At 40.7% G+C, this 13,930-nt stretch overlaps 1 protein-coding gene across 1 annotated transcript; it reads left to right on the forward strand.

The window, feature by feature from the left end:
* The first annotated feature begins 9 nt into the window (after nt 1–9).
* Nucleotides 10–10,259, forward strand: COPS4 (COP9 signalosome subunit 4). Its single transcript, XM_030491340.1, has 10 exons — nt 10–425; nt 1,596–1,675; nt 2,468–2,619; nt 3,922–4,025; nt 4,900–5,053; nt 6,225–6,375; nt 6,790–6,960; nt 8,297–8,412; nt 8,762–8,846; nt 9,740–10,259. Exons 1-10 carry the CDS (start codon nt 352–354, stop codon nt 9,871–9,873), a joined length of 1,221 nt encoding a protein of 406 aa, XP_030347200.1. The 5' UTR covers nt 10–351; the 3' UTR covers nt 9,874–10,259.
* Nucleotides 10,260–13,930: the final 3,671 nt, after the last annotated feature.

Here is a 13,930-nt window from a genome sequence, read left to right on the forward strand (position 1 = left end):
GCTTCCGGGACCGCCCCGCCCGCCCGCCCGCTTCCGGGGCCGACCGCTACGGTCGGGAAGGCCCCGGCTTGGCCTTGGTCCGCGTTAGGGGCTGCCAACACGCGGGATTGTATACGTGTGCGTGTATATACGTATATTTCTATACGTGCCGCCCCGTGGCCCTGAGGGGGAGCCGTGCGCGGGGCCCGCCCGAGCTTTATCCCCCGCGGCCGAGCGCTGCCCGGTGCGGGCGCTCCCCGCCACGTGACGCCGCCGCGCCGCGGCCCGTCTATCCAGCCGGCGGCGCGGCTCTATGGTAAGAGGAGGTGCGCGTCGCAGCCGGGGTACGGCGGCGGCGGCGGGTCGGCGAAGATGGCGGCCGCTGTGAGGCAGGATCTGGCGCAGCTGATGAATTCCAGTGGCTCTCACAAGGACCTGGCGGGCAAGTGAGTGCCGGCGGCCGGCGGGGAGAGGGGGCGAGCGGCCCTTGGGAGCGGGGAGGGGTGGGAGGGAAGCTGCTGGCCCCGGAGCGGGCGAGGCGGCTCTTGCCCCGCGGCTGTCCTTCTTTAAATAGAAGAAAGAAGAATTTCACTTCGTGATTCTGGCATCTTTTGTTTGTCTGTCGTTTCTAACGACGGCTTGCAATGCGCTGGCGGTGTCCCGGCGCAGGCTCGGGGCCTTAGCCCGCTGCCGTGGCTACCTCGTGTGTGGCCGCCGCGCCTCAGAGCTCGGCTGCATGCCCCTCGGCTGCGCGAAACCGATAGGCCGGGGAATTTGTTTGATATAGATATGTCAGTAACCCCGTCATTATTATCCTCATTAGCGTGGGTATTTTGGATGGGAAACCTTGGGGTTTGAGCTACTCACAGTGCAATGTGTCATGTAGGTTTTCTTTCCCCTGAGGATTCAGTCAGATGTCGATCAGTCAACAGAAATTCTTCCCCAGGCCGGTTGCTTGTTTTCTAGAGGAATTGCTTCACTTCTAGGAGTTTCGTGTAAAAACTTGGAAAGGATCCTCTCAAAGTGTGGTTTCAGCGTGAATGTAGTGCTTCACCAGTATTGCACTTCCTGAGGTTACAGCCCAGGCAAAGTGAATTGGCTTTATGAAGCGTGAAAACTGGGGTTGTCATTTTTGCAGGAATAAACACTTAAAAATGCAGAGCCTGTGCATATACTCATGTCAAGGGGCCATGACATTATTTATGTCTATTCCCAACACTGTTTCTCATTGAATATGGCAATTTGAACATTTGACCAACTTTATTACTCTTAATCCCTGAGTGATGTAGTTTTCATTACTTTTTCTGTGCACTATCCGAGGGACATGATTTTTTTTCTTTAAACTTTAGAATTTACACATATATTCACAGATAAGAACATAATGAACTATGTTATCTGAGAATCTAGTTCTGGGATACCAATTCCAAGTGAATGTTCCTGACATTTGAGCACAAACACTTGGGGAAAATTGCTACCTCAAGAGTATAGAAAATAAAAGCATAAGTAGGGCTTTGACATAGAAAATAAGTAGAGAAACAACTTGTTAGTGAAAAAATGTGCCCTATGAATGATTGGGGTTTTTATTTTTTTATTTTATTTTTTTAATCTGTGGACAGATATCGTCAGATATTGGAAAAAGCCATTCAGCTGTCGGGTGCAGAACAACTTGAAGCTTTGAAAGCTTTTGTAGAAGCAAGTAAGTGCATCTAGTATAGTCGATTGCACGCTAAGCGAAGGCCAGAGGTCTGTGGGATTGCATGTTTGTTAATTCTATAAGAGGCTACCTAAATACATGATATTTTGGTCCTGTTGGAGCTCAAACACAGCTAGAGGAGGAACCATCATCACAACATTCAGAAGTTTAGAGAGAATGGGCTTGTAAGGTTTGCAAGTGATTACAGCTTTCGAACCTGTCAGTGTGCCAGTGTCAGAAGGTCAGTAGTCTCTTAAATGCTAAAATTGATACTGGATGCCAAGCGGTATTTAAACTAACAACCCCCTTCTTTCCCTGTCTCAAGATGGTTTGAAAAACTGTCAGGAAGAAATGATAGGGGGTTTTTTTTGTGTCGTATTGGATTTTTGGCTAATAGTATACCTCTATAAATTATATTACTTATGATTTTTTTAAAGTTGAGAATAAACTTAGTGAAATTTAGCCTAAAGGTTTACTTTGTCTGAGATGTTTCAGCAACTGAGAACAGTGATTCAGAATGAAACATCTCTCTAAACTATGAATCAAAGTGAGAAATTAATTATCTGTCAGGGGTTAGAACTCTAGTGACCTCTAGTGTAAATAAACTTTCTAAGGGGGGGGGAAAAAAAATCACCTTCTAAAAAACCAAAAAACCCCCCTCAAATTTCACATGGATACAGGTTTAAAAACTTGAACTATTCAATATTAATCTAAAAGCAAATTATTGCTTACGGTGAAAGGCACTGACAAGCATTGCATCCATCTCGGTTTTTCTTCCATGCATCTCTGAACCAGTGGTGAACGAGAATGTCAGCCTAGTGATCTCACGTCAGCTACTGACAGACTTCTGTACACATCTTCCAAGTCTTCCTGACAGCACAGCCAAAGAAATTTACCACTTCACCTTGGAAAAAATACAGCCCAGAGTTATTTCATTTGAAGAGCAGGTGAGAGATCAATGACAAAAGGTTTTTTGTTTGCAGGCTTGGCGTTGGGTGTTTTTTCCCTTTATCTGCTTATGATTTTCAGTCTTCAAAACTGTTCAAAACCGATGTTCCTACTTAGAGTCCAGTTTTGCATTCCCGTACATGCAAAACCTGACACAGAGAGTATTTAGGACCCTAAATACTAAATCTCTAAATGCAGAGACTATTTAGGACCCTGCAAAGAATACAGACTTTGTCACTTCATCGGGATGCTGGGCATGTAATTCCTCTGCTGCAGGAAAATGGCCTCTTACAATGAAACAATGCTTGAGCTACTGGGGGTACTGTTGAGAGACATACTGATTCTTACTGTATCGCATTTTACACAGCTGAAGGAACAGGCAGGTGATATAAAGAGAGAAGCATCTTGACAAATAGTTTTTGTTTCAAAAGAAATATGTGTGCATTTCAGCCATAATCATTTTACCAGAAAAAAATGTTCTTTTGAATCCCAGTTCTAGTTAACTACTGAATGTGCTGCAGTTGTTTTTCAATTCAGTCCTCGGTTTTGTTGTATGAGCATTCACCATCATCTGAGAGTTTTTACAGAAGATGTTTACATAAAAAGCCTTTAGGATCTAGTATTTGAGAAGAAAAGCAAAGCAGTTTCTGTCATGATTTGTATTTGCTTCTCTTTATCTTTCGTCTTTTTAATCCGTTTTTACTCTAAGTATTAACTGAACATGCTTGCCTGTATGTTATAATGATTATGCATAAATTAAATCCAAGACATCAGATGATTCTTTTTTTTTTTATCCACACTTTTGCTTATAAAACCCAGATTATAAGCACTGATATTTTGCCTGCTGACGGCTGCTCTACAAAGTAGAAGTTTCTGCGTTAGGATCTAATCGTAGTTCGCCTTATTCACATCCTACAGACATGATATGAGGTATAACTGCAAGAAATGGCTTGTGAATCTCGATGCTCCACTTTTTGAAAGCCTCATTTCATCTTTTTAAAAGCTTTATAAAAGGTTACTACCTATAGCTCCCTGAAGATAAATTCCTTTTAGTTTGTCACAAGCTTAAGTGGAAATGCTTCAAACCAGCACTCCTATTTAAAAAGCTTGGTATTAAAGCTTGATCCAGGGGTCCCACACGGGACTTCTTGTGTGGGAAGAGTTGCGTGTGTGCAGGCTGCAGTGTCTGTGGAGCTGGGGTATTGGTTGAGGGGATTCACGAGCAAGAGCAAATCCTGTGCAAGTTAATACAGAACCTTGCAACTTCTATAGCGTTTGCTATTGCTTTTATTTTTGTTGAGGTCGCTTCAATAAGGCAACATCTTGCATCAATCTATGAGAAAGAAGAAGACTGGAGAAACGCAGCACAAGTATTGGTGGGGATCCCTTTGGAAACGGGGCAAAAGTAAGTGCTGTGCTAGGCATAGTTCTGTCTTGTTAAATATACTTGCTCCCTTTGTACTTAACTAGACCAGTGAGTGAGAATTTTTGAGGTTGCATATTATCCCAGAGTTTCAGTAGTTGAGGACAGAACTACTGTCACATGACGAAAGCATAGCTTGATGACTGCACGTTAGAGTAAACAGTTTAGTGGGTCAAAATACTGCACTGGAAGTTGCAATGTTTATTAGTCTTGTTGATAAACAGCCTTTTTGATAGTATTTCACAAAACTGCCTCTAAGTTATTGAAAGGTTCTTGGAAGCTGGCAGTTCTTCCATGTGTTTGCCTTTACAGTTCATAATGAAGACATAATTTGAAATTGGATATTAACAAATACAGTTGAGGGGTTTTGTGGGGTTTTGTTTCTTTGTGGGTTGGCTTGGGGGTTTTTTTTACGTCTAGAACTCTTGCTGCTGCTTTTCTGTGGCTGTACTTCCTATCTGCTTTCTCTGTGTGCATGTAGAAAGAATTGCTGTAGGTTTTGCATATTTAGCACCAGCACCTATTTGTTCCACTTGAAGATTGCTTCTTAACTGAAGTGGCTCACCACTTACGACAAATTTCCAGTCCACTAAAACCAGGTTATTAGAGTGTACATTTGTGTCTTGGTGGACAGCATTATTTCTGTTGGTGTTTGTAGGAGCCCGTTCTGTATTGGCATTCATCTCAAATTTCCTTACCCTGAACAGAGCACACTAATTTTGTTTTTAGGGAAGAAGAAAGCAGAGTAAAGCAAAAGTTGCCGAGTGCTTAAGAATCATAATATATGTTTAGAACAGCTAAGAGCAAGGGTAGTTGTGGAGCAACTCTGAGCACTTGCTTTTCTGTTTCTCTACAGACAATACAATGTTGATTATAAACTGGAGACCTACCTGAAAATTGCCAGGCTGTATCTGGAGGATGATGACCCAGTTCAAGCAGAAGCTTATATTAATCGAGCTTCCCTGCTTCAGAATGAATCAACTAATGAACAGCTGCAAATCCATTATAAGGTTGTCTAAGTTGCTTTATTGCTTTCTCTTTCTAAAGAGAGATAATTCCACATTGAAATGTTTTTATACGGTGCCGCTAAAACTTTCATAATGAGAAAAGAAACAAAGGGAAAAGCTTCTAAATGGCTTTGGGAGCTTGAGAGCCACTTCTTAGCAATAATTAAACAGCTCATTCCTTATGATTTGAAGATAAGTCTGTAAAGGTTCCTTAAATGCCGGCTTTACTGATTGAAAATAAAACTTAGGCTTCAAAATGTCTGAAATATTGTTGAAAATTTTGCCTCCGCTGTTGTCTGTAAATCTAAGTAGGGAAAAAAATAAAATCCAATATTAGGAACAGTGGAAACTTCCCCTTCCCCCCGCGTAACTAAATAGTAAGTTCCATCCATTAAAGTAGCTTTAAGTCTCAAGTGTGTGGTTCTGAGTTACCGGCTGGGCTCAAACCACGACATGAAGTAATTGCTGGCCTTTTGTGGGTTTACTGTGTACATAGTTCATACACTAATTTCTCAAAGCATTTTAGTAACTGGGATGAGCAGTAATAACTATAGTGTGACAGTACTAATCAGGAGGTGGTGGTGGTGGTGAAAACTCTACAACACAAAGCAGATGTGCCACAAGCTCATGAGCTGTAACTCGGGGTGGGGTTGTTTTGGTTTGTTGGTTTTCCCTTTTCCTGTTTTTCCTCCCACACTATATTTTAAAGCGTGCACTCAGTTGGAAGTGTAAATATTTTCTGTAAGCATCAAAAAAGCTTTAAAGGAAGGGAAAGAAGAAAGATCAGATGCTGTTACAGTGCTGAAAGGAAAAGGCAAACACTCGAAACATACAAATTGCTACCTAAGTGCTAGCTGTCAATGTCAGTAGTGAAGGGGAAGTTTATGTAACTACAATGTCAGCTGTACAATATTTCATTTACTTAGTTTCTGGCATTTAGACATTTGCAGTGTTTAACATGTGAATAGTGCTGGGAAATGCACTTTCAATTGCTTTCCTTGATACTTTAGCAGGGGCTTTGCAAGTCAAGCTAATCATTCAAAGACACAGACTTCCCTAAGATGCAGTAAAGCAATATTTATGGGAGCTGTCACTTGATAATGTGGCAATTTATACACCCCTATATTATGCAGCCACCCCTGTTATTTTTTTCTGAGATGTATTTTCTTTCTAGGTTTGCTATGCTCGAGTTCTTGATTACAGAAGGAAGTTCATTGAGGCTGCCCAAAGATACAACGAGCTGTCGTATAAGAGCATAGTCCATGAAACTGAGCGACTGGAGGCATTGAAGCATGCTTTGCATTGTACTATTTTGGCATCAGCAGGTAAAATACATGGTACATTTTTGTATAAAAGACCCAACATAGGTATTTCATGTCCCCTGAAGAAAGTCGGCTCATGCATTACTTGTAGGGGGGGATCTCGTCACTTAAGATTTGGTGAGGAATCCAGAATTGTGAACATGGTGTCAGAATTACCTGTCAGCATACTGTTACCTCAGAGTTGGATTAGTTCTGTGTCTTTGCTAGTGATAAGGTGGCATTTTGGCTAAAGATGCAAAAAGTGGTCAGTGGCAGACAATGTTTTAGAACTGAACACAATAGAGTTCCTTCTTTGGTAGAGCTTTGTGGGTTAATTAAATTTATTGAGGAAAAAGTCATGATAACTCTCTTGTTGTTTACCTTTAAATACTCATTGCTTTGGTGATCATTTAGGAGGATTCTTCTTGACTCTCCTAGGGCAACAGCGTTCTCGCATGCTTGCTACACTCTTCAAGGATGAGAGATGCCAGCAGCTGGCAGCCTATGGGATCTTGGAGAAAATGTATCTTGACAGAATTATACGTGGAAATCAACTGCAAGAGTTTGCAGCTATGCTAATGCCTCACCAGAAAGCAACTACAGCTGATGGTACCTATTTCTCTGAAATCTTGTGCTAGGTGTAACATCCACTGGAGTTAGACTTGCCCAATGCAGTCAAGAAGTGTGATGGAAAAGAATTTAGTTTTGCTTATATGATTATTTTAAAATTATTTCCCAGCGTGTTACCCTCAGCATAGTTTCATAGTAAAGCTTCTTAGCCATCGTTTATCTTTCTGATTGGCTATTAAGGTTTTGAAATACTCTTCTAGAAGATAACTTGTAAAATTCTTGTTTCTCTGTCCATGTACAGCCCTCTTCACTGACAACCTCCCAGGGTTTCTAACCTCTGTCCTTTTGATCTTCTCCAGTTCTAAGGCACTGCTATAAATAGGATGCCTACAAACACATGACATGCATGAAGCTGTAAATGGTCTGTGCAGATGACAAATTTATTTGAACTGCTTCCTGACTTGATTGGAAGAGGACAGATAGTGAGGGGGTGACTTGGACCTCAAACTCTCCACGTCTTTTTCTGCTCTCTCTCACTGATATATTAATTAGCTCTGTTCTTGGAACCTCTGAACAGTGAGAAATATGTCAAGTAATGACTTCACTGAAATCTCAAACACTCTGGTCTCAATTTTCTAAGTTGTTTCTAAATTAGAAGAATATCAAAGTGGAAAAATATATAAGCACGATACGCCTCTTAATCAGGAAACCCTTCCTAATGGACAATATTAATTGATTAAGGACAAATAAACAACTGTGCAATCACAGAGGGGAAAACTGATTAAAGGTGATTACTAAAAATAAGCTGCAGTCCTTTCCTTGGGTCAATTTGTTATTTACGTATAAACCTGTACTGTTTGTCCGTGTAAGTTAAAGAATGCAGGTTAGTTGGTATTTAATAATGTGCCTATCTTCAACTGAAGATTAAGGGGCAAATGAGTTAAATTGTTGAATCAAGAAGAGAGAAATTAAATGAATGTTTATCGTCATAAAAACATAGTAAGAGAGAGGTTAATTTTACTCTTAAGTACTGTAATGAATAAAAAAGTGCGATGGTCTTTCCATTTGGCCAGCTAGGGCCTGAACACAGAAGGTAAAACTCCCTCAATTCTGATGCCAAGTCCTGTAGCGAAACCAAGGACTTCACTAGAAATTAAATAAAAGGATTTAAGCTGCCTGTCTTAAAATCAGCCACGTCATCCACTATCCATTTTTTGTTCACTTTCCTCCGCATAGCAAAACACTGATGCAAGGCAGATGCATCTGGACTTTATGCACAAATAACCTCTTTGTTTTCCATCTGTTCTACCATATAAAACAAATATTTCAATCTTACAGTAATGGTTTTTTTTTTGTTTCTCATCTAACCCCTAAGGTTCCAGTATCCTGGACAGAGCTGTTATTGAACACAACTTGCTATCTGCAAGCAAACTTTACAACAACATTACTTTTGAAGAGCTTGGAGCATTACTAGAGATCCCTGCAGCTAAGGTATCAGTTTTCTACATCTTGTAAAAACAAGGAGCATCAGAGACATGAGAAAACAGCTGTAGTAAATATAAGGTAAACAAGTTAAATATTAAGAGAGAATATATTGTGAGAAAGATTAAATATCTAGCACACCTTATGAGAAGGAAAGGTACACGATGTGGAATGAACAACAGAGGAGTTAGATCCACTGGAAGGATGTCTAATCATTTAATAATTAACGTTGTCTGTAGGTTCCCCAACCCCAGCATGTGGAGATATTGAAAAACCTGTAAGGGCTATTAAGTCTTAATAATTTTAAACTTGTTTCAGAACGGAAGAAGTTTCTAACATCTTTCTTTCGTTATTTCAGGCAGAAAAGATAGCTTCTCAGATGATAACTGAGGGTCGCATGAATGGATTCATTGATCAGATTGACGGGATTGTTCATTTTGAGAGTAAGTTCCACCACAGTCATTTATTTGTTTAAGCGCCACTCAGAGTGAGTTTTTTGAGTTGTTGCCTTACAGGATAAGGAAATTCCGTTTCTTGGTATCGTCTGTCTCAGGCGAGCTTGCTGCGTCTTGCTGTGGCCAGGAGGTGGCAGAGTTTGCCTTAATGGAGGATCGCACTCACCCACCCTCCCTACCTTGCATTCTCTTACCCACAGGAAAGTGGGAATTCATTCCATCAGTCTCCTTGTTAGGAGCAGGTTCACCGGAGTTTTTCTGTTCAGTTCTACTTCGCAATGCAGGAGTTAGGCTTCTAACAGACAGCCAAAATCATTACAGCTTTTGAATACGAAAATTAGTATGGTGTAGCTGCCAGGAGAGTTCCTCTTTGAGGTAGGTGAGGGCAGTGGCAGAAGAAAATGTTGCGGTTGAAAAGGCAAGGGAATCACTAAGGTTTACATTGTTTTGTGTGGGAGAGGATGGAAACTATTTCATTATTGCCAAAGAGAAGTAACTGCTTGGCTGGAGAAGAAAGAGTTAAAGAAGCAGCAAAGTACCCTGTGTGATTAAGCAGATCAACCCAGCTGGCCAGGAGCAGGAGAACAGAAAGATAAGGAACTGGTTATTCTGGGATTGTTTGTGAAATGACGAAGAATGTTGAAAAAAACAAAACTGTAAACCAGGAACTAAACATGATGTGATAAAATAGTTTGGCATAAGAGTTAGAGTAATAGGCTAAAGACAGCTTTGCTAGAATGGTATAAAAGTTAGACCAATAGGCAATAAAGTGATCCGCTGCATGAAGATGCTCTGAGTCCGTGCCTTACATACGCCACAGTTTTGTATGGCTTTCCTTTCGTGTTTGCTGAGTTTGGTTTGTTTTGGGTTTTTTTTTTCAGCTCGTGAAGCTTTGCCAACTTGGGACAAGCAGATTCAGTCACTGTGTTTCCAGGTGAACAACCTGCTGGAGAAGATAAGTCAGACAGCTCCGGAATGGACAGCGCAGGCAATGGAGGCCCAGATGGCTCAGTGACTGTACAGCCATTGTCAACCCCCTGCCGTGCTGGAAGAGGGGAACTGATTAGGACTGTGAACCAAATGAATAAACCACTTCATTTCCACATGTTTTGCTTTCACTCTGGCTTAGGTGATACCATGTTTGGTGTGACAGTCCCCCAGTTCCCTGAGCATAGAATGATGCTGTTGCTGCCTCTGCATTGCACTCTGCTGTCCTGAAAGCTGTGGTTTACACATAGGAGCAGCTGTGAAGTCTACAGCAAACTTTGGTTTTGGTTTATTTAATTTTTTTTTTTCTCTGCTGTATTGCTATAGCTTTGTAGCGTGTTACTTCATAAAATGCTTGTTCTGCTGTGAAAATAAAAGTGCCATGTTTCTTTTAGTTGTAATTATTCTAATAAAGGCTGAAATGAGCCTCTTGGTTTAAGTGTTGTAGGGACCTGGGTTTGGGTTTGGTGGTTTTTTTTTCCTTAAGTAGTAACTTGAAATAAGTTGAATTTTTGGAATTATCAGTTCTAGCCACTGAAAATATTGAATGGAAACCAGCTTTTTTTCCTTCTCTGTTCATAGAACTTGTCTGAAATCTTCACTGAATAAAATACTGACCCTTGCGCATTAGTGCAGCAGGGCACAGTTATCTGCGCTGAGATGGAGTAAAGACCAGTTTTCCCAAGTTGTTGCAGTGATACAGTAAGTGATGAGAACATAGCACATGCCAGGTGAGGTAAGCTGAGTATGCTCTTTGTTTTATTTTCTAGGTCAGCATGAATTGGTAATTTAACAAAAATATCCATACTGGTTTATTTGGAACTGGAGGTGTGACAAGAGACTGAACAGGTAGGGATTCTGCACTACAGAAGATTAAACACCTTCTGAAACTGGAGTGGCTGGAGAATACTGTGCAGATTACTTACAACTAGGTAAGGGCGTCATGCCGTAAGTGGGGCTAATTTGAAATGTTTATGCACGGCAAGGAGGTATCACAGTGGCCCTCTGATGTTTGTTGGGCTGGAGTTGTGCACTCTTTACCTATCCTTAGAGTGTGCCAGACAGGAGTCTTGTATGATTTGCTGGAGAGGTTTTCACAGAGAGCTCTTCTGGTAGTGGAGAGCCAAGGCAGAGTTTCATCAATAGCTGTTCCTATCCAGAAGTTATGTTTTACTTTGAGGTCATCTTGTTCAGGTTGTAATTCCAGCTTTGCTGTGGATTACTTTAGCTCCTTTTTCATTTCAATCAAGTTATGATACTATTAATGAGGTTTCAGTCTTATGTTCATCATGGACTTTTTGTCTCTAAATCTGGAGGATATTGATGTCTTTGTGTCAAAGGTTTTGGCTTATTCCACAACTCCAATGCCTTGATTTTTCTTTTGTGTCCCCCCCCTTTTTTTTGAACCTGTTCACATATTTAGGTTTGTAGTGCTGTTAGGTTTTTAGAAAAGCCATGAGCCTGGTGAAGGTTGGTTCATCCATAAATAAGATGCATTTCCGTCAACCTGGCAGGTGATACTTCCAAGTCCTAAAACAACTGACCAAGTAAGTTATGATGGCTCCCAGTTGGTAGCATCTTTTAGTTTCTCTGAGGGGGAGTGGTGGCAGAGCAGCTGTGGGAGCAGGAGGGAGCTGCCCATTCTAGACATCTAAAGTTCACTCTAAAAGAGCAGGGGTGGAAGATTTTCCAGGTCCTCATTACACATAGAGGTTGGGTGGCTGTTGTCCTTCAGTGCGGGCTGACATAGTCCAGTATAAAGCTCCCTGTCTACTAGGGTTGGTGTCTTGCACTCTGGACCTTCACTTCCAATCCCACAAGGGTCATCTGTCTCACTGAAGAGCCCCCTGCCTCACTCTAACACAGTGAATGCTTTATTGGAAACAGGAGAGATGCTGGTAGATGGCAGTTAAGGCCAAGCTGATCATCAGCAAGTTATGAGTGCACTGTACCTATGTTTGCTGTACTGCTTTTTCCAGGGCAACTGTGTCAAAACTCAGAGCTGGCTTTGGCAGTTCATTGGCTAACTTCTTTTATTTCCAGATGACCTTTTTTCCTCTCAACTCTTCCAGTTTAAAGGCAACTACAGAGTCAAAACACTATGTGGACAGTGTAAGGCACATACTGTCTAGGTTGGATGGGGCTTTGAGCAACTTGGTCTAGTGGAAGATGTCTCTGCCTGTGGCAGGGGGTTGGAACTAGATGATCTTTAAGGTCCCTTCGGTTCTTTGATTCTATACACAGTATCTAAGTAGTAATTACTTGAATAGTAATCTAGTATAGTGTTAGCAGAAAAAATACTATTCAAAAAAATTGTTTAGGCTTTTAATCAATTCATTGAATTAATGAACCATAATTAAAACAGCAACTTCAAGTGATGCGGTAAATTCACTCCCTTAACTAGTCATACCATTACAGCTTGAGATTTGCAGTGTAACCTTAGTTAGCAGCAGTTCTACAGAGGATCAGACATTCTGTCTCATTTCTTGAGAGCAGGTTCATTTTTTTCCTTGCTTAGCCATAAATTTGCTTATGTTTTGACTTTGTTTATATTCTCTTTTGCCCTGGAATACTTCAGTGAACCATGAAACTTACATTATTACAGATTTGGGGTTAAGTTGGATGCACAAGCTCTCATCTGTTGATTCCTACAAGGAAATGAATTCATGGTTTTGCAATCACAGAAATTCAGTGTTATTGCAATATAATGTTCATTGCCAAGATTTTACTCATTTCACTGTTCCAATCAGGGAGAAAAAACAATTTCAGAATCATCTAAATATGAAAGCAACATTTGTAGAGGAAACTGCCGTTCCCTAAACAAAACCAAACAATGAGGATTTGCTTATTACTGGAACTGACATAGGAAAGATAGCAGCCTGAAAAGTTTATACTCGCTACTAGTAAATATCTTATGTAACTCTCTTTAACAAAAAGTGAAACATTTAGCGATACTGGCATTCACAGGATTTTAATAGACTTAGATACTCTTTTTCCATTTCTGCTGTTGATGTTTTAAAAAACATCAGTCTTCAGAGGCTTTTATGCTTTGTCATCTCCATTCTGCTGGAAGCTCCATTCACTCAGTTGCATGTCTGGCTGCATACCTTGGATCGAAGCAACTTCACGCTTTTCAGTTCTTTAACTGATTACAGAAAGAAAACTGAGTCAGATGACAAGGCAAACATCCTTCAAGAGGAATTCATAAGATTTCAGGAGGTCAAGCTCAGGGTGACATCACATCACTGTTTTTCAAATAATTTCACAGAAGCAAGTACTTGTTAATCAAATCAAATTCTTTAATATAGGAAAGAACACAGAGAGCATGTGCACCTACTATACTTCCTACACTTGTCTAGGTTCACGAAGAGGTATCTTGTTTCAAGGCACCTTGCCACTACTACTCAGCAAGAAACTGTGAAGTGAGTTTAGACTTCATTATAATGTTACTCTTTACTATGCAAGTGTTCTTGCATATGTTGGTCCAACAGCATCAGAAAAGAAAGAGCGAAATGGTGACATAAATGGTGTTCCTTTTCAAGGCTGAAGAGTATTTTAACCACATATTTTTAAGTGAAATTACTTAGTTTATTTATTTACATTATTTTTTCACATTATTTAAGTGAAATAACTAGTTCAAAGTGGTACTGGCTGAGAATCTTTTCTCCTTTGAAAAAAAACATGGACATAGTCACTATTAGTCTGGAGTCTGTTGTTTTTTTCTTATTTACAGATTTTTATATACATATGTTTCATATATATATATATATAAAAGCAAGTCACACTGACCTCTGCCCACATCTCTGCTCTTGGGAGCATGCCCTTTGCAGTTGGAGGCGTGCTATGTGTGTCATTCATATACGTCCCAATTTAGAGCAGTTGCTGCTTCGCTGTGCTACTTAAGGGAGAAGACAGCTCTAAAAAGCTGTAACAGGGTGTGTTCACAGCTGTTTTGTGGAGTATCTTTTCTCCCTGTGGGCCCGGAGTGACTTCTGGAAAACTCCGATCTACTGAACCACTTCTGAGAGGAGAAGCCTAAGTGGCCAACTCTAGCTTCAAAACCAAGATGAGCTTCGGTGGTCAGC

The sequence above is a fragment of the Strigops habroptila genome, chromosome 7 (assembly GCF_004027225.2).
Source record: "Strigops habroptila isolate Jane chromosome 7, bStrHab1.2.pri, whole genome shotgun sequence".
NCBI lineage: Eukaryota > Metazoa > Chordata > Aves > Psittaciformes > Psittacidae > Strigops > Strigops habroptila.